At 47.6% G+C, this 23,900-nt stretch overlaps 1 protein-coding gene across 1 annotated transcript; it reads right to left on the bottom strand.

The window, feature by feature from the left end:
* Positions 1-1,701: 1,701 nt before the first annotated feature.
* Positions 1,702-23,880, bottom strand: Cwc25 (CWC25 spliceosome associated protein homolog). Its single transcript, XM_021646860.2, has 10 exons — positions 23,714-23,880; positions 20,036-20,208; positions 13,347-13,583; positions 10,724-10,793; positions 9,043-9,170; positions 8,312-8,375; positions 6,294-6,493; positions 5,392-5,481; positions 2,855-3,016; positions 1,702-2,364 (listed from the first exon to the last, which is right to left on the bottom strand). The coding sequence occupies exons 1-10, from the start codon at positions 23,729-23,731 to the stop codon at positions 2,250-2,252; spliced, it is 1,257 nt and encodes a 418-aa protein (XP_021502535.1). The 5' UTR covers positions 23,732-23,880; the 3' UTR covers positions 1,702-2,249.
* Between the last annotated feature and the right edge of the window lie 20 nt (positions 23,881-23,900).

Genomic DNA, 23,900 nt, shown 5'->3' with positions numbered 1-23,900 from the left:
AGTCCTGCCTGGGAGACAGGGACCGCCCCCTCGCTCCACCCAAGCGTGGCTCTTCCCACTCCCCTGGGCCGACGGCGCGCTCCGCCCGCGGGGCACGCCCCCTCTCCCCGGGGCCAATCAGAGGGGCAGGCCGGGAAACCTGGGTTTTATGAATGGGCCGCGCGCCCACCCACCTGCCGCCTGGCCTCTGAACGCAGGGTCAAGTTTAGAGACCGCCAGCACCTGCGGGCGCGTAGCCTAAGGACCCTTCAGTTCTGGCTCCAGGAAGTCCGAATTAACTGCCCACGGTTTATTACGTAATTCCTCCTGGACGGAGGATCTCTGTATTGGACACAAATCACGGGTCCACGTTTGTGCGGGGATAGGAAAACTCGGCACCGCGCACGTGGTCGGTCGCTCTTTACATAGTTACAAAAATAAATGTAACCTTTATTACCAAGTAATAAAATAAAAGCCATAATTAACCATCGCACAGGGCGGTAGGAAGAGGTGATTAAGTGAATACTGTTACATTCTCTGGGGGAAAAACTGAGTTTTAAGGATTACAGTGCCGGTCCGGCGCGTTGGCGCCTTAGGAAGACGGAGGCAAGCGGGTCTCCGAATTCGAGGCCAGCCTGGTCTACACAGCAGGTCCAGGACAGCCAAGGCTACACAGAGAAACCCTGTCTTGAAAAACCGAAAAAGGCTACAAGGCTACACAGAGAAACCCTGTCTTGAAAAACCGAAAAAGGAAAAAAAGAAAAATTACAGTGCCTGGGATTTTAGTGCTTAAAGAAAAATTCCAAAATATATTTTAGGTGGAATTAGGAACGGGTAAGAACAAGAAAATAAATGGCTTAACTAATGTATGGGTTAGAAGTGCCTCTGCGGGCCACATGGTCTGTAGTCACAGCTCCAGAGGCTAGGAGGATCAACAGTTCAAGGTCAGCCTGGGCTAGGATGAATCTGTTGTTTATTTCAAGAGCACCTAGAAGTTCCCTGATCAAGTAAGGGCTTCTTGGCAAAAAAAAATGGGGAAAAGAATAGCAGTAAAGACACAGGAGTGGCCCCTTGGGTCTCAGATTTTTAGTTATTATAGGATAAAAGAGAAGCTAGAAAGTTGGGGAGGGTGGCTCCAGCCAGCAATCCCGGCCAGCAATCCCAGCCAGCACCGGAGGCTGACGGAGAGCCGCCACCAGGCGAGCTCGGCCAGTAAGGGCCCGGGCTCAAAAGACGAAGGACAAAGGAGCAGCAGCAACTGGGCGTAGTGCTGTGATCCCAGCACTTGGGAGGTAAAGGCCAGAGGGTCTGAAGTTCAGGGTCATCTTCAGTTACACGCATGTTCAAAGCTAGCCTGAGCTACAGAAGACCTCACCTCAAAGCAGCCAGAAGACAAAGAGCTTCCCATGGTCTTCTTTCAGGGGGCACAGACCATCCTGACAACGCGGGCCCTGACTCCTGCCCCACGGGGCTGCCCGGCGAGACTCTGAGGACAGAGGGGGTATGTGCCTTGGTGGTTGTGGCCTTCCTGAAGCCAGTAGTAGCTATGAATGCAACCTAACACATCTGTAGAGGACAAAGTCCCGTCCAAATGTCACAAGGCTAGCTACCCCATAGCTAGATTCTGTCAGAAGCCTCAAAGCTCCCCTACGCCCCAAGTCAGAGAAGAGGAAGCAAAAGTTGCCCAGTGTGTTACTTTCTGACAAGGTTATCAAACAAATGTTCTCATGAAGCTAAGTTTAGAAGCAAGTATAAAATTATACATTTGTACATATACACATTGTACTGTTACAGCTCAAAGACCAAATAGTTAACAGTTCGTTTGGGCTTTTTTTGGGTACTGTTTTCTCTTCCAGCTTCTTCCCTCTCTTGGCTCTGCCTGACCCTTGGCCATTCTGTCACATAATCTACTGAACAGCGTCAATATGCATTTATCCTAGTGGCCCGGTCTGTGTGGGTGGCGGTGGAGAGTGGGCTCTGGAAGTCTGATCCATTCAGTCTGGTGGGAGGAAGAGGCGTGACAGGCACCCCTGCCTTCTAATACCCATCCGGTCAACCACAGTCAAAACCCTTCCAGCCAGAGTTCCTGAGGGTCCCAAGTCACACTGATTTTTCAAGGATGCGCGATTTTTCAGGAGTCAGTGGACAAGGGGCACTTTAAAACGGTGGTTTTTCATCGGTAGAAGACATCTGAACTCTTATAAAGAGAATTGGAAGGAGTCAGCAGGCTCCCTGGTAAACTGAGGAAAACCAGTGTGAGCGGCTGGTTCTCATCTCTTCATGAAGTTCTTCTCCAGAGCTACCGACGTGCGCTGCAGAGAGTGGATGTTGCGCTTCACCCGGTCCTCCAGGGAGGAAGTGGACGCGCTCTCCAGTTTCATACGACTGGGGAAGAAAAAGACAGGTCAACGGGGAAAAAAAGACATTTTTTAACTGGTCAAACTCTGGCAGGATCAGAAGAAAAGGTTTGTAGCCAGAAAGCAACTGGACACAAGTTCTTTTCAGCCCACATAGACAACTTTCAAATGACTCCCAGCTGGAAACAGGGTTTTTACATGTCCATAAGGGAAAACTCATCTGTTTTGGAAAATAAGTCAAGTTTCATTGGAAAAAGGTTTTCTGAGCCATAAATTTTTGCTTAAAAGGAAGGCCAAAGAATTTCAGTGATTTGGGGGAAACACCAACCACTTCTACTTCAAATAGAAAATCCCCCACTATCTGGCTAGAAGCTGGGAGCAGCACCAAAAGTGGTCCCAAGGCTGAGCTCTGCCGTCTCTGGACAGACAGAAATACCACCAATCCCCCAGCGGCAAGCCTGATGCTGCCTCACCGAGACTGTGCAGGTGGAGCCCCAGGCATGAACAATTCCACTTACTGGAGGAACTTGCCCGACCGAGAGTCCAACTTCTCCAGCCGGCGCTCCCGTTCATCCTCCTTGGCATGCCTCTTGAGGGTGCTGAGCCTCTCCTCCTCCCTCCACTTGGCATTTTCCATCATCTCCTGCCGTTTCCGCTCCAGTTCCTCTGCTGAGAGTTTTCTGTTGAGCATAAAAACAAGCCCATTGGTACTACTCCTTCCCCGGCAAAACAAAACAAAACAGAGGCAGCTCAGCATGCAGGCAGGTCACAGGCTTGCCAGAGAAGGAATAGTGCCAGGCCAGGACAGTGTCCCTCCTTCTGATGTCTCAGTCAGGTGGTGCCAACCAAATCATGCAGGCTGCCAGTGAGTGATTTCACAATCACACTCAGTACAACCACCACGAAACAGACTGGGCGCTAATGAGGAACCTAACCTTGAGAACTCACAGAACAAAGGACCGGGCCATGAGATTGTTGCCACCTCACACTCCATAAAGGAGGCTTAAAAGCCCATGGATGAAAGCAAAATCCCACGGGTACGGGGGTTGAGGATGTCTCAGTGGGTAAGAGCACTTGCTGGGAGCAGTATCAAAAGAATACTTTTGTGCAAGAATGAGGCCCTGAGTTCAAATCCACAGTACCCATTTAAAAGCTGGGAATAGCCACACATGCCTGTAACCCCAGCATTAATGGGCAAAACCAGCAAATCCCTGGTTTTGCTCATTGATGCTAGGGCTGAATGGGCTAGCCATTTAACCTAGCCAAATCATCGAGTTCCAGACGCAGGGAGAAGCCAGGCTCAGGAAATAAGGCAGAGTCCCATGTCCTCCTCTGACCTCCACATGTGCATATAGATACGACAGTCCAATTCATGGATACAACCCAGGAATGCAAAGAAGCACTTTGGGATGAAGCTGGAGACCAGCAACCTGACCTGACCTCAGAATACAAGAGGTAGGTCGCCTCCCCTCGCATTCATCCTCAATGAAGTTACAACAAAAAAGGCAGTGATGGACCAGATTAGTCACCACTTAACAATGTCAGACACCCAAATCTACTGCTTCGAAAATGGGTAGGTTATGGTCTGTACATAGAGTTTGTGATACACAGATTTCTCTTTAAAGGGAAAAATGGCGGAGTTCTATTTTTAGACAAGTTCCCAATTGGAGAAAAAAAACTAAAATACTAAAACCTGACATTCAGTTATCTATGGTAACTATGCTTCCTGTCAAAAACACTAAATGGCTAGCCGGGCCTGGTGGGGCACACCTTTAATCCCAGCACTCAGGAGGCAGAGGCAGGCATTTCTGTGAGTTGAAGGCCAGCCTGGTCTACAGAGTGAGTCCAAGACAGCCAAAGCTACCTAATGAGCTACCCTGTCTCAAAAACGAAACAACAACAAAAAATACCTCCTAAGCTGGATATGGGGGCATCTGCCCATCGCCACAGAACCTGAGAAGTGGAGGCAAGAGGATGATGAATTTGCCCGTGTAAGGTCCTGTCTCAAAACAATGAAACCAAAACATGACTCCACTAAATAGAGAAGCTGCTTACTGTGGTCACACACACACCTACGCTCCTAGTGCTTTAGATGCTGAAGCAGGAAGACTGCAGAGAACTCCAAAGAACACTTTAAGTTCATGTGAGCACACGTGTGTGCGTGCACACGTGAGGACCAGAGTTGATATCAGCTGTCATTCTTCCATCCATTCTTACCCTATTTCTTGAGACGGGCTCTCTCACTGAACTTGGAGCTCGCCAGTTCAGTTAGGCTGGCTGGCTAATCACCAGGCCCCAGGGAGCCACTTATGCAGCAGCCCTTTAGGCTGAGTGAGCCATCTCTCTAGTCCTGCTTTCATTTATAAGCTTTGTATTAACCATATTCCTGTAGGCGAGTGGGTATGTGCACCACGGGGCACATGTAGAGGTCAGGGGATAACGTGTTCTCCTTTTCCTCTATTAGTGCTGGTGATCGAACCCTGGACGTCAGCCTTGGTAGCAAGGCTTTACCACTGAGCCATGTGGCCAGCCGGACTTTGTCCCTTCAATGTCCCTTCAGTGTGCCTGACTAGGTAAAAAGGTTGGAGGGAAATGAAGCTGACCAGAGGGGTATGGCTATGGCTGTAAACGCATCACTTGAGAGGCGGAGTGTGAGGACAGTCACAAGTTCAAAGCCAGCCTAGTTTACAATACAAGACCCAGTATCAAAAGACACAACAAAGTTGACCAGGGTTGGGGATGCAGCTCAGCTGGTAGAGTGCTTGCCCAGAATGAACATAGCCCTGGTCAGATCCCCAAGACCACACAGAGTGGGAGCACTCAGCACTCAGGAGATGGAAGCAGAATGACCAAAAGTTCAAGGGTCACCATTGCTTACATACTAAGTTTGAGGCCAGCGCCTGGGATACATGAGACTATGTCTCAAAAAAACAAACCAAAAAGCAAGAACAGTTGTCAGAGGAATCAAGGGAATCAGATGCATTTCCCATCTCTCTGCTGTGAGTGCCCCTATATGCTGCCGTGTGAAATCTGAGCTTCTGCGGACCAGACTCACCTGGTGTATCCGGAAGCATGCCGCCTCTGGTAGACCTCCTTTTTAGGTGATGGGCTGTCTCTCTCTTTCCTATTCACCTTAGAGGCGTGCCTGTAGTAGACAGGGGACACGCCTTTTCAGATGGGGTTATTAGCATACCCTCAAACAATGGAACTTCTTTGAAAGTATAATCCAGGCTGGGGCCAATAAGATGGCTCAGATGGTAAAGGCACTTGCCACAAAGCCTGACAACCTGAACGCTGGAGGACAGAACCAACTCCCTCAAATTGTTCTGTGCCTCCACAAGTGTGCACACGCGCACGCGCGCACGCACGCGCACACACACACACACACACACACACACACACACACACACGGTCTCACACACAGCCTCAGGAAGCTCAGCAGGTAAGATTTCTTGATAGGTAAGTATGAGGACCAGAGTTCAGACCCCAGCACCCATGTAACAAGCCAGGCACAGTCCTGTGCAGGCCTGTAACCCAGCGCTGAGTGGGAAGGAGACAGGAGTCTGAGGTTTGCCGGCTTCCAGCCTGCCAATGGGGAAAACTGTGAGCCCTAGGTTTAGAGAGGCCGCCTCCGAGGAGTACGGTGGACAGGGGCAGACACTTCTTTCGGCCTCCATACAAACACGAGTATGTGCACCTTCCCGCACATATGTACTACATCACATACAGAAAACATGTAACCCAAACAGGAGAGGAACGTGTCAGCACAGCGCAGCCCCACAAGTGCGCCCCACTGCGCTCACACTGTGATTGCAGTGAGGTGGAGAAAAGAATGCTGCAGGGGAAGTGCAGCTGAGACACCGAGAAGGGAAAAGATGAACGTCACCCAGAAGAAACGCCTGCTGTGACCAGGCCCTTGTGGCCACAGATTATGTCCCAGTGACTTCGCGTACTCACGGTTTGCTGGGCCTTGGGGACCGGGACCTTCTGACCGGGGAGCGAGACCTCCTGTCCCGGGACCTGTCCTCCTTGGTGCTCTTCTTGCTGACATGTCTGGGGGGTGAGTGGGAGGAGCTTCTTGATCGGGAATGGTACTTCACCCCCCTTGGCTCAGCCTGAGGACCCTGCAGCCCCTGGTTACGCTCAGAGTCCCTCACCTGTATCGTTAAAGAAGAGACAAGAAGCCATTCGTTGGAAAATCTAGCTGTCCAAACAGAACTGCAGGAAAACAAGGGAAAGAATGAGCAATGAGGCTCTTTAAATGTAGGCGTGAGGGCATCCCGGAAGAATAGTACTCAAAATGCTAAGGTAAGTGTATTGTAAGTTCCAGCTTGTGTTACATGCTGAGGCCAAAAGAAGGTGTCTGCCCCTGTCCAGCTTACTCCATGGACGTAGTCTCTCTCTAAACCAGAGCTCAGAGAATAAACAAAGAAAAGAGAGCGAGCTGGGCATAATGGTACACACATAACCCAGCAACTCAGGAAGCAGATGCATGAAGATGAAGTTTAAAACCAATTTGAGGGGCTGGACAGGTGGCTCAGTGGTTAAGAGCACTGGCTCCTTTTCCAGAGGATCTGAGTTCAATTCCCAGTACCGACAATGCAGCTCATACCCATCTATAACATCAGCTCCAGAGTTTCTGATGCCCTCACACAAACAAAAATGCAAGCAAAATACCAGTGAACATAACATGAATTATTAAAACAAAACAATTTGAACTACATATGGAAATCCTATTCAGAAACACCAAGGACCAAGAGTTGCCTGTCAGTATTCCTAGCATTCAGAATGCTGAGACAGAATTTTTGAGATTCTGTCTCAAAAAAAAAAAAAAAGTCCAGCTCAAATTTTTACTCCCAGCACTTGGGAAGCAAAGGCGATGACTTCCAGCCCAGCCAGGGCTACATAGTGAAACAGCTGGAGAAATGGCTCAGTGGTTAAGAGCACTGCCTGCTCTTCCAAAGGACCCAGGTTCAATTCCCGGTCACCCACATGGCAGCTTATAACTGTCTCTAACTTCAGTTCCAGGGATTCTAATACCTTTGTACCAATGCACAGAAAATAAAATTAAATAAATTGTTTAAAAACAAAACACAGCCAGCTGTATCATGGTACCGTATTCCTAGCACTTAGGAGGCAGAAGCAGGAAAGCTAGAATTTCAAGGTCAGCCAGCCTCAGCTCCATGTTGAGATCCAGCCTTCACATAATTTATGAGGTCTCCTCTCTCAAAAACACAAAAGCGGAGAGCTGAGAGTTAGCTCAGGAGTTAAGAACGCTTGCTGCTCTCCCAGAATATCCAGGGTTGGTTCCGAGCATCTACCTGGTGACCCTTTTTGAATTCCATGGGCACCAGGCACTTGTGTGACACACATATATGTAGGCAAAAATACTCACATACATAAACTAAAAAAATATATCAATCTTAAGGGGAAAAAAAAAACTACAAAAACAAGCCAATTGGGATGGCTCATGGCTTTAAACCCAGCACTGGAAAGGCAGAGGCAGGACAGTCTCTGTGGGTTCAAGGCCAGGCCTGGTCTACAAAGGGAGTCCAGGACAGCCTAAACAACATATTAAGATCTTGTCTCAAAACAAACAATTGAATGAATGAATAAAAAAGTAAGTAAACAGGAGCTGAGGTCGTAGTTCACTCATGAAGCACTTGCTGAGTGTCCCATCCCAAACACCTCACAAAAACGAAAATAAAAATGTGAGGTTTGTCCACTGGTCAAAACTCATGGAAACGTAAACATTTCATGTCAATTATGCGCAGTTCTTGGCAGGACGCTAAGTACTCCAACTGGTGATCCCTCTACTTGGAGGACTCTCAGAAAGAGGCAAAGGGCTCAAGGAAAAGGACCAGGGCTGGCCTCCAGCAGCCCAGCCTCCACTAACCAAACTGTTATTTGTAGGTGTCAAGGGCGACCAACTGCACAGTCCCATAGTCACCCCCTTTGAAAAGCCCACGCCCTACCTGTAAGCCATATCCAGGGACTTTGGACAAAACAGGAAAGGAATTTGCCGTCTTCTTTTGAGATCTATGAGATTAAAACATACACACATTCGCTGAAAAAGAAAAGGCACATGAGTCCAGTCTGGAGCGCTGCTGCTGCGACACGTGGCCTCTCCCAGTGCCCAGCTATTACTTCCGTGGCTTGGCAGCACCCTTCTCTATTTGGACTGTCTTTGCTGGAAGACGCCTCAGCACAGTCGGGTTTCTCCTGCGAAGAGCCGTGGGCAGAGCTCGCAGCCTGAACACATTCTCTTCTCACCTCACACTGCTATTCTGGGGACTAATCGTGAGTCAGCAGCACCACAGCTGACTGTCCCTGTGGGAAGATGCAGAATGGACCCACACGGTCCCATTAATCTCTTTTCTTAAAAGAAGAGGGAGAGAGAGACTACAGAATAGCCTCCTCAGGACCAAGGACTCAAGCTGGGATGGAGGAGTCTTGTCAGAGTTCTGACCTAAGCTCTGGGAGGCTAATGTCCGCTTATCCAACAGGGCAGCAGCAGACACAGACTTAGTGTCTCCAAGGGATTCTAACGCCAGAGGCCAAGCTCTGTGGTGCAGAGAGCACATCTGCGTGCTTCCCACGGGCAGCTGCGCACCGGACGGCTCGGGGCTCAGGACAGGCGCTCAGCTCCTCCCTGGGATAGACGCATGGGAAAGAAGGCTGTGCTGAGGGCGCTGGCACCACCCACCTGCCCTGGCCCTGCTCCTCCTCACTGCTGGAGCGGTCGCTACTCGAGCTTCTGTGTTTGTGTTTCTTGTGCTTCTTCTTCTTCTCCTTCTTTTTCTTCTTCTCCTTCTTTTCAAGGCTCATTTGCAACTAGGAAATGTCCAGAAGATAACCACATGAGATGACGGAGGCCCCTGCTATACCTGGCGTAGGCAACGGCTCACGTCCACACTGGGCCCAGGACACGATCAAGGTATCCATGTTGGGCTCAAATGTACCCCAGACCCCCTAGTAAACAAAAAAAAAAAAAACAAAAAAAAAAAACTCTGGGGCTGGAGAGATGGCTCAGCAGTTAAGAGCACAGGCTGTTTTTCCAGAGGACCCGAGTTCAATTCCCAACACCCACATGGCAGCTCACAACTGTCTGTAACTCCTATCCAACACCCTCATAGAGACATTCATGCAGGCAAAACACCAATGTACATAAAATAAAGATAAATAAGATGTTTTACAATTATTATTATTCCTTTGAGACAAAGTCTAACTATGTACCTCTGGCAGGCCTCTGACTCATTTGTTAACCACACTTGTCACCAAGCCTGACAACTTGAATTCAATTCTCAGGATCATTCACATGTGTGTGTGCGCGCGCGCCACACACACACACACACACACACACACACACACACACATAAATGAAAGAAAGAAAGAAAGAAAGAAAGAAAGAAAGAAAGAAAGAAAGAAAGAAAGAAAAGCCAGGCAGTGGAGGAGCAGGCCTTTAATCCCAGCGCTCCAAAGGCAGAGGCAGGTGGAGCTCTGTGAATTTGAGACCAGCCTGGTCTACCCAGTGAGTTCCAGGACAGCCAGGGCTACAAAGAGAAACAACAACAACAACAACAACAACAAAAGAAACTAAAGTTCTTTCCCAATCAGAAAAAGAACTAAACCTCAATTAAAGTATTAAGTTAACCTTGCACAGAATCACCAGGAGATAGTATCAACAAAACAAAATTTGCAGTGCTGGAGAGATGGCTCATAGGTTAAGAGAACCCACTGCTTTTCAGAGGACTTGAATTCTATTCTCAGTATCCACATCCAGCAATTCACAAAAGCCTCTAACTCTAGCCTATAAGTGAGACTCTCTGCGCCCACATACATACATAATTAGAAATAAGCCTTTAAAAACATGTAAGCCTAGTAGTAATCCTGCCACTCAGGTTGAAGGAGGAGGACTCAGTTCCAGACTGACCTGGGCTACGAAATAAATCCTGTCTCAAGAACACAGAAAGAAGTTATAAAAGCCAGTCCAGCTGGGCAGGGGTGGCACATGCCTTTAATCCCAGTGCATGGGAGGCTGAAGCAGGCCAGCCTGGTCTACAGAGCAAATTTTAGGACAGCCAGGACTACATAGGGAAATCCTGTTCTTGACCAAAAAAATAAAAGCAGCAGCAGCGGCTAAAGGGGAGGGGGGAAGGTTTGGAGAAGCAGCTCTGCACTAGAGCACTCACTGGCTGTTTTTCCAAAGGACCGGGTTCACCTTCCAGCATCCACACACACCTCACAACCATCTACAGTTCCAGGGGATGCCTGCTTCCTGCCTCCTCAGGTACCACGCATGCACGCAGTGCAAACATACATGCAGGCAACCCCCCAACACACACACACATACACACATCTTGGGGAGGAGTCAATGCAGGACTTACCAGCTCTTTGATTTTCTTCATTTTCACGGGATTGTTCAGTACTTCTCTTTTTTTCTCCTCTTCTTTCTTCCTAAATAGAAGAATTTTAATGGCTCTTTCTTTGCAAAGGGAATTATGTTATCCTCCTAAACAAATTCTATTTAATAACCTCATGCACAGGCCATCCAGGGCTACACAAAGAGACCCTGTGCCCAAAACAGCAAAAACAAAAAGCAAACAAACAAACCCCCCCAAATCTCACAGACATAGACTTTACAGTGCAATCTACAGGGGAGAGTGGAAAGAAAGCTCCAGCACACACTGACTGCGGATAGCATCCATGGGGAGACACTGCAATACATGACAGTGAGTTCAATCTGCTTCTTATTTGGCTCCAAGTTCAAGGTTTCCCTCATGCTTAAGGAATTGGGTGTGGACCTGTGAATCTACTGGCTGGGACATTTCAAAAACAACCTCCACTGCTTAGCATAAAAACAGCCTCATCGTAGGGGAAATAAAGACAACAGAATGGTTCTTCTTTTGGGAAGAGAGAGTGTGTGTGCACGCACGCGTGTGTGCTTGTCACACAAGCCTAAGGACCTTAAAATTCTACCTCCCAGAATCCATGTAAAAAAGCTGAGTGAGGGGGCTGGAGAAATGGCTCAGCAGTTAAGAGCACTGGCTGCTCTTCCAGAGGACCCAGGGTTCAATTCCTAGTACCCACATGGCAGCTTATAACTATCTATAACTCCAGTTCCAAGGGACCTGACATCCACACACAGACATACATGCAGGTAAAACACCAATGCACATAAAACAACAATTAACTAAATCATTTAAAAAAAAAAAAAAAACTTTTGGGAGGCAAAAGCAGGTAGATCTCTGTGAATTTGAGGCCAGCCTGGTCTACAAAGTGAGTCCAGGATAGCCAAAGCTACACAGAGAAACATTTTCTCAAAACACAAAACAAACAAAAACATTGCAGCCAAACCCATCTACCCGAGGTCATATTCTTAAGGCCCATGGGTGAAAGGAGAACCAACTCCCAAAAGTCCTCTGACCTCCACACACACCATGGTATGTACACACGTGTGAGAACGCATGTATATGTGCACACACACAAATAAGGCGGAGAGTGACTGAAGGTAGAGAGTGATTTGGGGAGCACAGCCAGCAGCAGTGAGCTGCACTCTTTCCTAAGCTCCACTGTCTGGCCCGAGGCTCTGCTGGCCTTCCTGAGGAGGCCTGCTGGGCACCAGGAGCATCCAGGAGGGGTGTGATTTCTGCCAGCTGCAGACAGCTTGTGTTCAGAATTCTGGGGACTCTTGAGAGGGTCTAAATCCGAGAGCCCCAAGAGGCCCTGGGGTGGCCACTGTCCCCAGCTGCTGCTGGTTCCTGCTGCTGCTTTTGCTCTTGCTGGACTGTGCTGTCTGTAGTGTTCTGACAAAGACTGCCCCAAGGAACCTGATGCCCAGTCAGCAGTAGTCCAAGGAGGTAGACACCCCTTTCCCCTCTAACCTTCTCTCACCTACCCAGTGTTGGGGGGTTGGAAAAGGACTGGGGTGAAGAAGGGTGGTAAATATACGAACCCAAATAAAAGTAGCCAGAAGATCCAGCTTAAAAATAAAACAAAACAAAGAAAACCCTCTAACCCATAAAAAAAAGCTGGCCAAGGAAGGAAGGAAGGAGAGGGAGAGAGAAAGAGAAAAAGAGAGAAAGAGAGAAAGAAAGAAAAGAAAGAAAGAAAGAAAGAAAGAAAGAAAGAAAGAAAGAAAGAAAGCCATCTGATGTTGACTTCTAGGCTCCACAAACAGGTAAGCACACACATGCACATAAATACAGTAAACATAAAATACACACATCCAAAAATAAAGTAAAAAAGCAAGGGACGGGCTGAAGGATAAGGGAATGAAGAGTCATTTACTGGTTATATGGCTGCGGCGGGAATGTAAGTATGTATGCGGTTAAACGGGAACACTCATCTCGCCCACCCACAACCATCCCCCAACTTTCCAAGGAACAACAAATGTTTGTCATCTTGCTTCTACCTCCTTTTTACTTTTAATAACAGTTTTATAATTTTTTATTTGTGTGTATGCGTGCACGGACACACGTGCACATACGGGTGGGTGCACATGAGTATGAGTGCCTGTAGGTGACAAGAGGCTTTGGATCTCCCTGGAGCTGAAGTTACAAACAGCTCTAAACAGTACCAGACAACGGGACCCGAACTCAGGTCCTCTGGGGGAACAATACATGCTCTTAGCAGCACAGCCACCCCTTCCACCCCTCATTTTTGTTCAAGAATTAAAGATGGTTGCACGCCTATAATCTCAGCATTCAGGGAGGTGGATCTCTGAGTTTGAGGCCAAAAACCAATCCAGGACAGCCGGGACTACACAGAGAAACCCTGTCTCAAAAAGAAAAAAAAAAAAAAAAGTTAAAGATGGTAGATAAATCTGGTCTGTCTTGGCGCACTTGCCAGTATCTTTCCATATGGCCTACAACAGGCACCCTTACAGGCACTCTTCTCACCACCCAGAAGCACAAATGGAGACAGAAACACAGAAAGCAAGGGAAATAGCAGCCTTGAAAAAGTCCCCGAGCATCTCTGCAACAACCCTTCTCAATCCCTCAGCAGTACCTGATGATAAAGAGAGGGTCTTCCCGGATTTTGCTGGCCATGTCAAGAAGGGAGTTGGCGCCCGATGGGGCAAAGATAGAGCCTGGGAGGAGTCCTGTCTCAGAAGAACAGCCTGCTTCCTTCTCGTCCATCTTCTCAAAAACGTACTTGTCAATGGGGCGGCCCAGCAGGTACTCATCACGGTTGACCATCCCGCCAGGGCCCTGGTACATCCAATCCAACTTTTCCTCTTTTTTCCTGGTTTAAGGAAGAAATAAAGTAAATAGATAGATACACACACACACACACACACACACACACACACACACACACACGTTCATCCAAAGGGAGTGAATATAGATTCTGCCACGCTCCACACAGAACCTGAGCTGATCAGCACTGGACAACCTCTGCAGGTACCTACTGCAGGCCAAACACCATTCCCCACCTGGCAGACAGGAAGAAATGATGCTTATAAACGAACAGAGAGACTTTCCACAAAGACCAATTAGTGAGGGAAAAACAGAACCCTCCAGCTAAGGCATGCGTCTCCACTTAGCTACCCAGCCTCCACTACCAAGCTTAGACATTATACTTTCATGTCAAAGACAATTCTAAAACGACAAACGCGCTCTGCCTCAGCACCCAGAACGACTTCAGCGAACCCACAGGTGCTGCGCTCGCTGCCTATCTTTGCACTTGGCACAGTGGCCCCCGTGGTACTACATGTTTGAGAGAAAAGGAGAAATGACCAGAGATATCTGTTGGGCAAATGATGCTTACACTTGAAGAAAATAAAAAGTAAATGACACTTTAACACAAAAGGTGACCAAATGATGTTGCAGTATCAGGCTTAACATCGTTTCTTTCCTTGTAGGAAGAAAAAGTGGTGTAAAAAAGAACCTGTATGTGACAGGCCATAACAGGATGCTGAATTTTTATTTTCAATATAACTTTGTGTGTATGAGTGTTTTGCTTGCATGTATGCCTGTGTCCTGTGTGAGTGCTTGGCACCCTCAGAGGCCAGACGAGGGCAGTGAATTCCCTGGACATTCTAAATGAGAATAATTTAAAGCAAAACAAACATGACCATTTATAACTTTTTTTGGCTATTGAAAGGATCGTCTGGAAAAGCATTAGTCTGTAATTAAGAATTGATTGTGGCTGCTGGGTCAAACTGCAAATAGGCGCCCAGCTTACCCACAGTGCTGGAGTCAAGATGGAAGGTCCCACTGAATGCCGGGCTCCGGCAGACTGTGGAAGGCTACGAGGAGGGTGAACTTCACAGCGGGTGCCTCAGACCGCGGCCTCAGGGAACAGGCTTTCCTAATTCTCCAGTGCGAGTAAGCCACAGGCTGGGAGGGAGCCGGCTGGGCTCTCAAGGAGGAGCTGAGAATGGCCTTAAACTTCTCACTCACATAGTCCTAGACTCCCCCCCCCGGAACTATCTGAAGAGAAAGCACGTAAACACACAGTGATGATGCTGCGCACTTTTGGTTTTGCTAAAATGAAGCTTCTCCGTTAAAACTGCACACTAGGGCTCAGTGGTTAAGAGCACTGGCTGCTCCTCTGAAGGACCTGAGTTCAATTCCCAGCACCCACATGGCAGCTCACAACTGTCTATAACTCCAGTTCCGGGGGTTCTGACACCTTCATATCAATGCACAGAGAATAAATCAAATCAATTATTAAAAAAGAAAAAGAAAAACTGTACATTAGGCTGGGCATGATGGCGCACACCTTTGGTCCCAGCACTTGGAAGGAGAGGCAGGCAGATCTCTTGTGAGTTTGAAGCCAGCCTGGTCTACAAAACAAGAAACTTTGTCTCAAAAAAACGGAAAAACAAAAATCACAACAAAACTGCATTCTACAGGTGTGGTGGCGCATGCCTCTAATTCCAACACTCTGGGAGGCAGAGGGGGGCGGATCTCTGCGTTTGAGGACAAACTGATATACAAAGTCCAGAACAGCCAAGAAACCCTGTCTTAAAGAAAACAAAACAAAAACCAAAAAAACTGCATACTGGCTTCACCCAGGGTGATTTTAAAATATTCAGATGGCCAGATGGCACACCCTGATATATGTCAGCATTCAAAGGAGGTGGAGGCAGAAGGACCAGGGATTTAAGAGGTCCTGGGCTACCTAGCATTTGAGGCCTGCATGCCATATAAAACTCTCAAAAGAGTAAGTAAACCAGGCCAGAAAGATGGTTCTGTGGATGAAAGTGTTCGCCACCAAGCCCGAGGACCACGGTTCAATACCTGGAAACCATACAGAGGACTGAGAGGTGCAACTCTAGCAAGCTGCCCTCTGACTTCCATGAGTGACGTGACTTCCACGCATACCCACGGAACAGGGGATTAAGCTCAGTGATAGTGCTTGTCTAGCAAGAGCATGGCCCCGAGTTCAGTCCTCAGCTCTCGGGGGTGGGGGATACTTCAAAATCGGCCAGAGAAGCCCCATCGCAGATCCCCTTCCCTCTTGAAGTCCCTTGCACTTCACAGGAACTGGATGTCCTGGACTGCCCCGCCTTTATCTACTTAATGCAAGCACTGCAACCATGTAACACTATCAGCAAATACTAAAGAGACACACTGTTGCTCTGTGGTAGACTGCCCAGCACTTTGCTTGAGGCCTTGGGTTTTATCCCCAGGTCCAGAAAGGGATTTGGAGATTTTACATTATGTGTATGAGAGGGCTTCTTTGCTCTAAGAGCAATGCACTAAAAACACAGAAAAGATACCTGAACCTGGGCTGAAGAGATGACTCAGTGGTTAAAAGCACTGGCTGAGATAAGAGTACTGGTTACTTACTCTTCCAGAGGTTCTGAGTTCGATTCCTAACAACATGGTGGCTCACAACCATCTATAATGAGAGCTGATGTTCTCTTCCGTCATGCAGGCACACATGCAAACACAGCACTCATATGTAAAATAGATGAATCTTAAAAGATCACCTGAGCCACAAGAGTGGAGTGAACCATCAACTCAATGGTGTTCAACTGGATAAAGTCAAAGCCTAGGGCTATGCAAAGCATTCAAACCAGCCAGACCGACAAGTAGGTCGTCTACAAAAGCCCCACCAGCTGCTCAAGCTACTGCAGGGCTGGCCTTTCTGAGTCTTGAATATAGTTTTCCCTTCTCTCTTCTGCTTTTGTTCTGTTTTCTTTTCTTTTTCAGGCTGGCCAGATCCAAGTATGCTTTCTAGCTCTTTGGGCTCCCATATCTTTTTCTAGAGACCCTCCTCCCTGCCTTATGGCTGTTTATAGCCACAAAACTGACCTCCGTGAAGGCTTATCCCAAACAGCATGGACTTTTCCTCCTCCTTTTCTACATTCTCCTCCTCTAGGCAACTGGGAAATTTATAGTTTGTCTGCCTGGGTTTAAAACTCTTAACAAGGGCTGGAGAGATGGCTCAGCGGTAAAGAGCACTGTCTGCTCTTTCAAAGGACCTGGTTGGATTCCCAGCACCCACATGGCAGCTCACAACTGCCTGTAACTCCAGTTCCAAGGGACCTGACACCTTCACACTAATGCACATAAAATAAAATAAAATTAATTATTAAAAAAAAAAGGGCTGGAGAGATGGCTCAGAGGTTAAGAGCACTGGCTGCTCCTCCAGAGGTCCTGAGTTCAATTCCCAGCAACCACATGGTGGCTCACAGCCATCTATAATGAGATCTGGTGCCCTCTTCTGGTTTGCAGACAGAACACTGTATAAATAATAAATAAATAAATCTTAAAAAAAAAAAAAACAAAAAACTCTTAACAAAAAAACATGAGTATGGAAACAGATAACCTGCAACCCCAACACTTACCGGACTGAAGCAGGAGGGGACCAATCCAGGCCATGATATGAGACCCTGTCTGCACTTTTTTTTTTTAAGATTTATTTATTTTTTATGAGTGCTCTGTCTGCATGGACACCTGCACATCAGAAGAGGGCACCAATTCCCAGAATAGATAGTTATGAGCTAACATGTGGTTGCTGGGAATTGAACTCAGGACCTCTGGAAGAACAGACAGTGCTCTTAATCACTGAGCCATCTCTCTAACAGCATCTGTACTTTTTAAAAAGCAGTTTTTATTGGGCTGGAGAGATGCCTCAGCTGGTAAGAGCACCATCTGCTCTCCCAGGGGTCCTGAGTGCGATTCCCAGCAACCACATGGTGGCTCACAACCATCTACATTGGAATCTGATGCCCTTCTTCTGGTGTGCAGGTGTACATGCAGATAGAACACTCATGCATAAAACAAATCTTTTTTTTAAAGCAGTTTTTATTTTATGCATTTTGTCTGCATGTGTGTGCATTATGTGTGCGCAGTACTCTCAAAGGCCAAAAAAGAGCGTCAGCTGTTCTGAAACTGGAGTTACAAAGTAATTAGAGATGGTTGTGAACCACGGTGTGTGTGAGGTGTGTGTGACGAGAACCAAACCCAGCCCTCTGCAGGAGCAACGAGTTCTCTTGACCAATGAACCATCTCATCAACCCAAAAATAAATAAAATTTTAAGAACCATCTCACCAACCTAAAAATAAATAAAATTTTAAAAATCGTTCATTTTCTAGCTCCATTTCTGTACTAATGCCTGCTGTATTTTCTTTTTCTTATGACAAAAGCAACTTAAGGGAGAAAGGGCTGTTCTGGCTCACAGTTCAGACACAGGCCATCGTGGTGGAATATGGTGGCAGAAGCTGAAGCAGCCAGTCACACTGCATCCACGCCAAGTGCTCCGCTTGCCGAGTCTTACACGTTTTGGGACCGGCAGCACAGGCAGTCCCACAGTCAAGAGGGGTCTTCCCCACCTTGAGGAACGGAATCAAGATGCTCCCCACAGGTGTGCCCAGAGGCCCATCTTCCAGCTGCCTCTGGAGTCTGCCAATTTCACCATGCACAGTTACCATCACCATTCCCTAAATACATGGTACTTCATTTGAATGTCTATAAACCATCAGAACCCCCCAACCCACTTCCTGAAAGAACGTGATTTTCTCCCTCCGCATATGCCATGATGTTGTGTCCACCTATAAACTAAGTCTCACACACACAGACGGATGTACCAAACTCCTCTGCTACGAAATTAAGGAAAGCCCACATCTCCCACAGGGGCTGCGGGCCAGGTCTCACCAGAAGGCTTTCCCTGAAACACGGACAAGGGGAACACAGGGATGACTTTAACGCAATCTGTCTGCAGTTCTATGCACTACAGAGCACATTTGTGCTTTTGGTTTTCTCAAAATTTAACCCCCCGTTATTTCATGAGATGAGCAGGGTAATTATCTACTATTACCCAGGGCTTTTTGTTGTTGTTGATGATGGTGTTTTTGTTTGTTTTTGTTTTTTGAGACAGAGTTTCTCTCTATGTAATTTTGGCTGCCCTGGAACTCACTCTGTAGACCAGGCTGGCCTTTAATTCACAGAGGGACCTGCCTCTGTCTCCCGAGTGCTGGGATTAAAGTCATGCACCACCACTGCCAGGCTATTATCCTGTACAAGAAACTGACCAAAGGCAAAATTCACCAAGACTGTTCATAGCAACAACAGGTTTTTATTCATATATACCCCATTTATTTACATTAACCCCACTTCCCCCAAGATGAGTGTTGGTATAATGTTCTTTTGAAATGTATACACCTTACCCTTGTTCATTCAAATGCTGATTTCTCCCCACCCCCACTCTCTGGTTTCAATCCGGATATTGCACTGTGATACTTATTCTAAGCATCACCTGTCTCAACTTTGTGTAAACATGCCAAAATAAAGCAACAAGCCACAATGTGGCACAACAGAAAGGAAACAGTAAGAGAGGGAGGAGCCAGAGGACAGAAAGGGCAGGAGAAAGCTAGGAGAGCAGGACTGGAGAACAGATCTTGGAATGATGTGATGATGATCCAGATCTAAGATTTCACAAAAAGCAAGTATAATGTGTAAAATTTAAATGTTAGGAAACTCTGAGGGCTTCGAGGTTTAAGAGAGAGTAACTATTGCCCAGCATTGGTTTCTAGGTTAATTAAATAAACCCAGTCTCTGGTGATTTGGTTATACAGCTGTTTAGGATTAACAGCAAGCTTTACCAGAAGATATATCAATAGTAAATATTAATCATCACCTACAACAGATGAGCTTGCATAACATTCACAGAGGCCTCAGACAGCATAAAGACAATGATTCTTTGCCAAAGTTATGATTACTTGTCAACCATCTAGTGGGAGCATGGCCTATACCAAGTTAGTTTACACATTATCTCATCTGTTCTTCAACAACCCTTACAGACAGGCTGGAAAGATGCCTCAGAGGTTAAGAGCACGGTTGCTCTTCCAGAGATCCTGAGTTCAATTCCCAGCAACCGCCTACAATGGCTCACGACCATCTATAATGAGATCTGGTGCCCTCTTCTTGCCTGTAGGCACATATAGATAACAAATAAATCTTCCCCTCCCCCCAAAAATCACATTTATATATTAAAACAAAACAAAACAAACTTACAGACTTGGGTACTATGACTTCCTGGATCCCACTGAGATATCCAAGACTGCCAAACCTTACCTCAGGTACACAACTCAGGGCACGCAAAACCAACCTTAGAATCAAGTTGGGCAGGCTCCAAAATCTACATGCTTAACCACTTAACCATTCTGCAGCACCTGGGTCAGGCACACACACCCAGCGCTGCAGCTCCTGCCCACCCGCACGCCCAGCTCCTCGCTTACTTGACAGCCCCCACGTCCTCAGCATAGCGCTGCATCTCTTCCCGAGCTCGCTCCTCTCGAAGCTCTCGCTGCAACTCCTCGATCTTTTTCCGCTCCGCCTCATGTTTCTGTTCTGCCTTCCACACTTTCTCCACATTGCGAAGGGTCTGAGGGTGCCAGCTCTTCTTCAGGTTCTACGTCAATGAAAGGAAGGAGGAAAGGATTCAGTGAGTGGCAGGTGGAAGGTGATGACCCTAATTGACCTTATATTCTAATTTCACTTCTGCTGTTATGGAGGCGAAGGATTTCTTTCAGCTTCTAACTCCAGGTTACAGACCATCATTGTGAGGAACTCAAGGAAAAAACTTCAAACAGCTGGTCATACTACACCCACAGTCAAAAGCATGGATAGTGAATGCACACATGCTCATGCTCGCTCGCTTTGCTCAACTTGACTTCTTCACTTTTATACAATTCAAGGTCCCTTACCTAGGGAATGGTGCTACCCTCAGTGGGTGAGGTTTTCCTCCCATTCATTAGTTAGGACAAGCCCCAAGGGACATAACCACAAGCCAACCAAATAGAGACAATTTCTCTCATTAACTTTCTCTTTTCAGGGACCAGAGAGATGGTTTAGCGGTTAAGAGCACTGGCTGCTCTTCCAGAGGTTCTGAGTTCAATTCCCAGCAACCACACCATGGCTCACGACCATCTATACTGGGGTCTGATGCCCTCTTCTGGCCTGCAGGTGTACACATACACCTGCATGTACTCACACATAATAAAGAAATCTTTAAAACATTTTTTTAAAAAGATCCTCTTTTCGGGTGACTCTAGATTATGTTAGGTAAACAGAGCTAACCATCACACCCAGCCTCACTCAGCCTTCCATAACCAGTATATGTGGTCATGTAAAGGCGAGAGAGCAGGGTGGGAGTGTGGCTCAATGACAGAGCACTTGCCTGCCATGCGTGAGGTTGTGGGGAATGTCTTTGGTTACAGTTTGAGGATGGAACAGGCCTTTTCCGAAGGTTTCCTTCAAACAGTTTTAGCTTTAGACTTCATTAGCCATGCCTAAAATGGGAGTTGATAATGGGAAGACAGACGGAATGGGGCAAAGGGGAAGTTATCTTATTTTGAGGGGCAATCCAGTTCACTGCGCAGAACATTCACTCTTAAGCAAACATCTTTCTCTTTATTGGGTCCACTTGACACTTCTGGGCCTAAACCTGCATGCTTACAAAGTACCTAGGTCTCTTTTCAACTTTCCTTCCCAGGAATTTTCCTCTGTGTCCCCCCCTTCACCCTCAATGAAGGCTTCTCCTTTCTCTTCTCACTACTTTGCTCCAGGCTGTCATCACAGGTTTTCCTGAGAGAGCAGCATCTGAGGATAGCTGTAAAAGAGCTAGTGCTGTGGGAAGCAATGGAAGAGGAAATGGCCCTCACAAATACAGTCCCAGTGGGGAGAAAAAACATGGCAGAAACAGTTCACTGTGGCTGGAGGTGGGGTGCAAGCTCATGGAGAAGGAGGTGCAAGGTAAAGCTGGCTAAGGCGGCAGATCAAATCCGTTATGGGGACGTGGAGGGGCTGAACTTCACAGTGTTGATGGCAGGAAGCAAGGACTGGAGAGGGGCAGGAGAGCTGTATGACCAGCCATCGTGTGAGGAATGCATAGGAGAGAGACCAAATGAGATGAAAACACACAAGGTCCCTTACAGATGCAAAGCACCCAGTCCGTGAAAACACAGTGGGAGTACACATACATGCAAGCCAGGGCCTCGCTTCCTAGCCCGGGCGACCCTCAAACTTGAGAGCTCACCGGTTCCACCTCCCAAGCGCTGGAACTAAAGGCGTGCACCGTCCACTTCCTTCCTCACCCTTCACTGCCTTTCCCCCATCCCGGGTTATTTTATTCTTCCTCTCTTCCCACATTCTTTCCTTTGATCAGGGCTCCCTTCACCACCACCCACACATACACCCAGTCTTTGTCCCACATGGGTTCTCCTTTCCGTTCCAGGGCACAAACGGCAATCAGTGTCTGGAGAAGTTTCTAGATGTCAGAACTGAGGGAGAGTGCTAGCGGCATCTTGTGGCTAGCAGCTGCTGAATATACAATTTACAGGACATGCCCACCACCACAGGCACAAAGAATTATCTAACACAAGCTGCCAAGAGCTCCGAGGTTAAGAATTTCTAGGTTAAGGCTTTCCTGGCAGGGATGACTAGAATTGGTTGTCAACTTCGACTTCAATTGAGGAACTGCCTCCAACAGACTGTGGGAATGTCTGTGGGTGTATTTTCTTTTCTTTTTTTGATTGCTAATTGATGTAGGAAGGCCCAGCCCACGGTGGGTGGGACCATCCCTGGGTAGGTGGGCCTGAACTGTATAAGCAAGGTAGCTGACTAAACTACCTGACTAAAGAGAAGCAAGCCAGTAAGCAACAATCCTGCATCCCAGTTCATACTTGAGCTCCTGCTTGGCTTCCCTTAATGACTGACTCTAACCTGTAAGATGTAACCTTCTCCTCCAAAAGTTGCTTTTGATCCTGGTTTTATTACAGAGAAGAACCAAAGAAGCAAGTCAGCCTGATGGTGATGATGGTGATGGTGGTGCTGGTGGTGGTGGTGGTGGTGGTCCCTTTAGTCCCTGCACTTGGGAGGCAGAGGCAAGCAGATCTCCTGAGTTCGAGGCCAGCCTGGTCTACTACAAAGAGAGTTCCAGACAGAGAAACTCTGTCTCAGAAAACAAAACAAACAAAAACAGAGAAGCAAACCAATGCAGTGTTACACGAAGAACTAAATGAAACTAGACCAACTCTGATGGAGTTCCGGATACCGGTTCAAATTAAGGATACCTGGCAAACTCAGCCTACTGGTCAGATATCTAAACTAATGTGTTTATGATTCAATTAGCGTCACTTTGAGAAGATCAATAGTTTCCCAATCCAGCTCCGTGCGAAGGCATTACTTCCCCACAAATGAACTACAGGACTTTAGAGAAATTGCCACTTAGCCTAAAAAAAAAAAAGTGTTACGTACATAGAAGAAAGCTGCCTTGTCACTACAGATCAAAGCAAAGCACTGACGTAGGGAATGAAACAAAGACAGGCTCCTCCAAATAGCACAGCTCAGAAGCGGAGAAGATTGGTCCAGGATACAACTGTGAACTCCTAGCTAAAAAGCGGGGCTATGGCCGGACAGCCGTGACAAATGCCTTTAACACCAGAACAGCTCGGAGGCAGAGGCAGGCGGATCTCTGAGTTCGAGGCCAGCCTGATCTACAGAGTGAGTTCCAGGACAGTCAAGGCTACACAGAGAAATCCTGTCTCGAAAACGTCAAAGCGGGGGGGGGGGGGGGGAGTTGCTATGTCCCAAAATAAAGTCTTTGTGCTCAAGATCTGCCTCCTTCCATACCATGAGTCCAACTGTCCCCCCTCCCTGACCTCGGACTTCCCAGCCCGGAGGACCCCCAAATCAGCAAACACAGACACTCAGCAGCCATCACTCGCCGCACATCTTCCTAAGGCGCATCCCAGTCCTTCTGTGCGCTTCACCATCCGTTCCGTCTCCGTGCTTACCACCTCCCTGTGCTGCAAACAAGACTTCAGGGTTACCAACTGCTCCTAGCCCCGAGATCCACCTCGTCTGTGCCAGTTTCCATCCACGGCGCCAGTGGGCCTCGGGCCTCCGACACTTACCAGGTCTCCGCCTCCCATGACGGTGGAGACTTCTCTTCAGTCTGTGGACCTGAAAGTTCCCGCGAAGACCGAGAGGAAACGTAGCGAGACAGTTCAGAAACGGCCTCACAGGACCTAATCCCAAAATGCACCAGCTGCCCCCTTTCCCCGCCCGCTCTAGACCACACTTCCGGGAGTGGCGTCACAT

The sequence above is a fragment of the Meriones unguiculatus genome, chromosome 7, assembly GCF_030254825.1.
Source record: "Meriones unguiculatus strain TT.TT164.6M chromosome 7, Bangor_MerUng_6.1, whole genome shotgun sequence".
NCBI lineage: Eukaryota > Metazoa > Chordata > Mammalia > Rodentia > Muridae > Meriones > Meriones unguiculatus.
Note: the sequence above shows the minus strand (reverse complement) of the source record. Positions and strands in the feature narration are given on the sequence as shown.

Bases quoted from the DNA above. Each gene is read 5' to 3' on its own strand.
- Cwc25 (XM_021646860.2), bottom strand. The intron at 13,584-20,035 runs GTAAGCGAGGAG...TCCTTAAACCAG, and splicing joins GAGGACGTGGGGGCTGTCAA to GAAAAAAGAGGAAAAGTTGG. The intron at 9,171-10,723 runs GTAAGTCCTGCA...GACATTTCCTAG, and splicing joins TGAAGAAAATCAAAGAGCTG to TTGCAAATGAGCCTTGAAAA.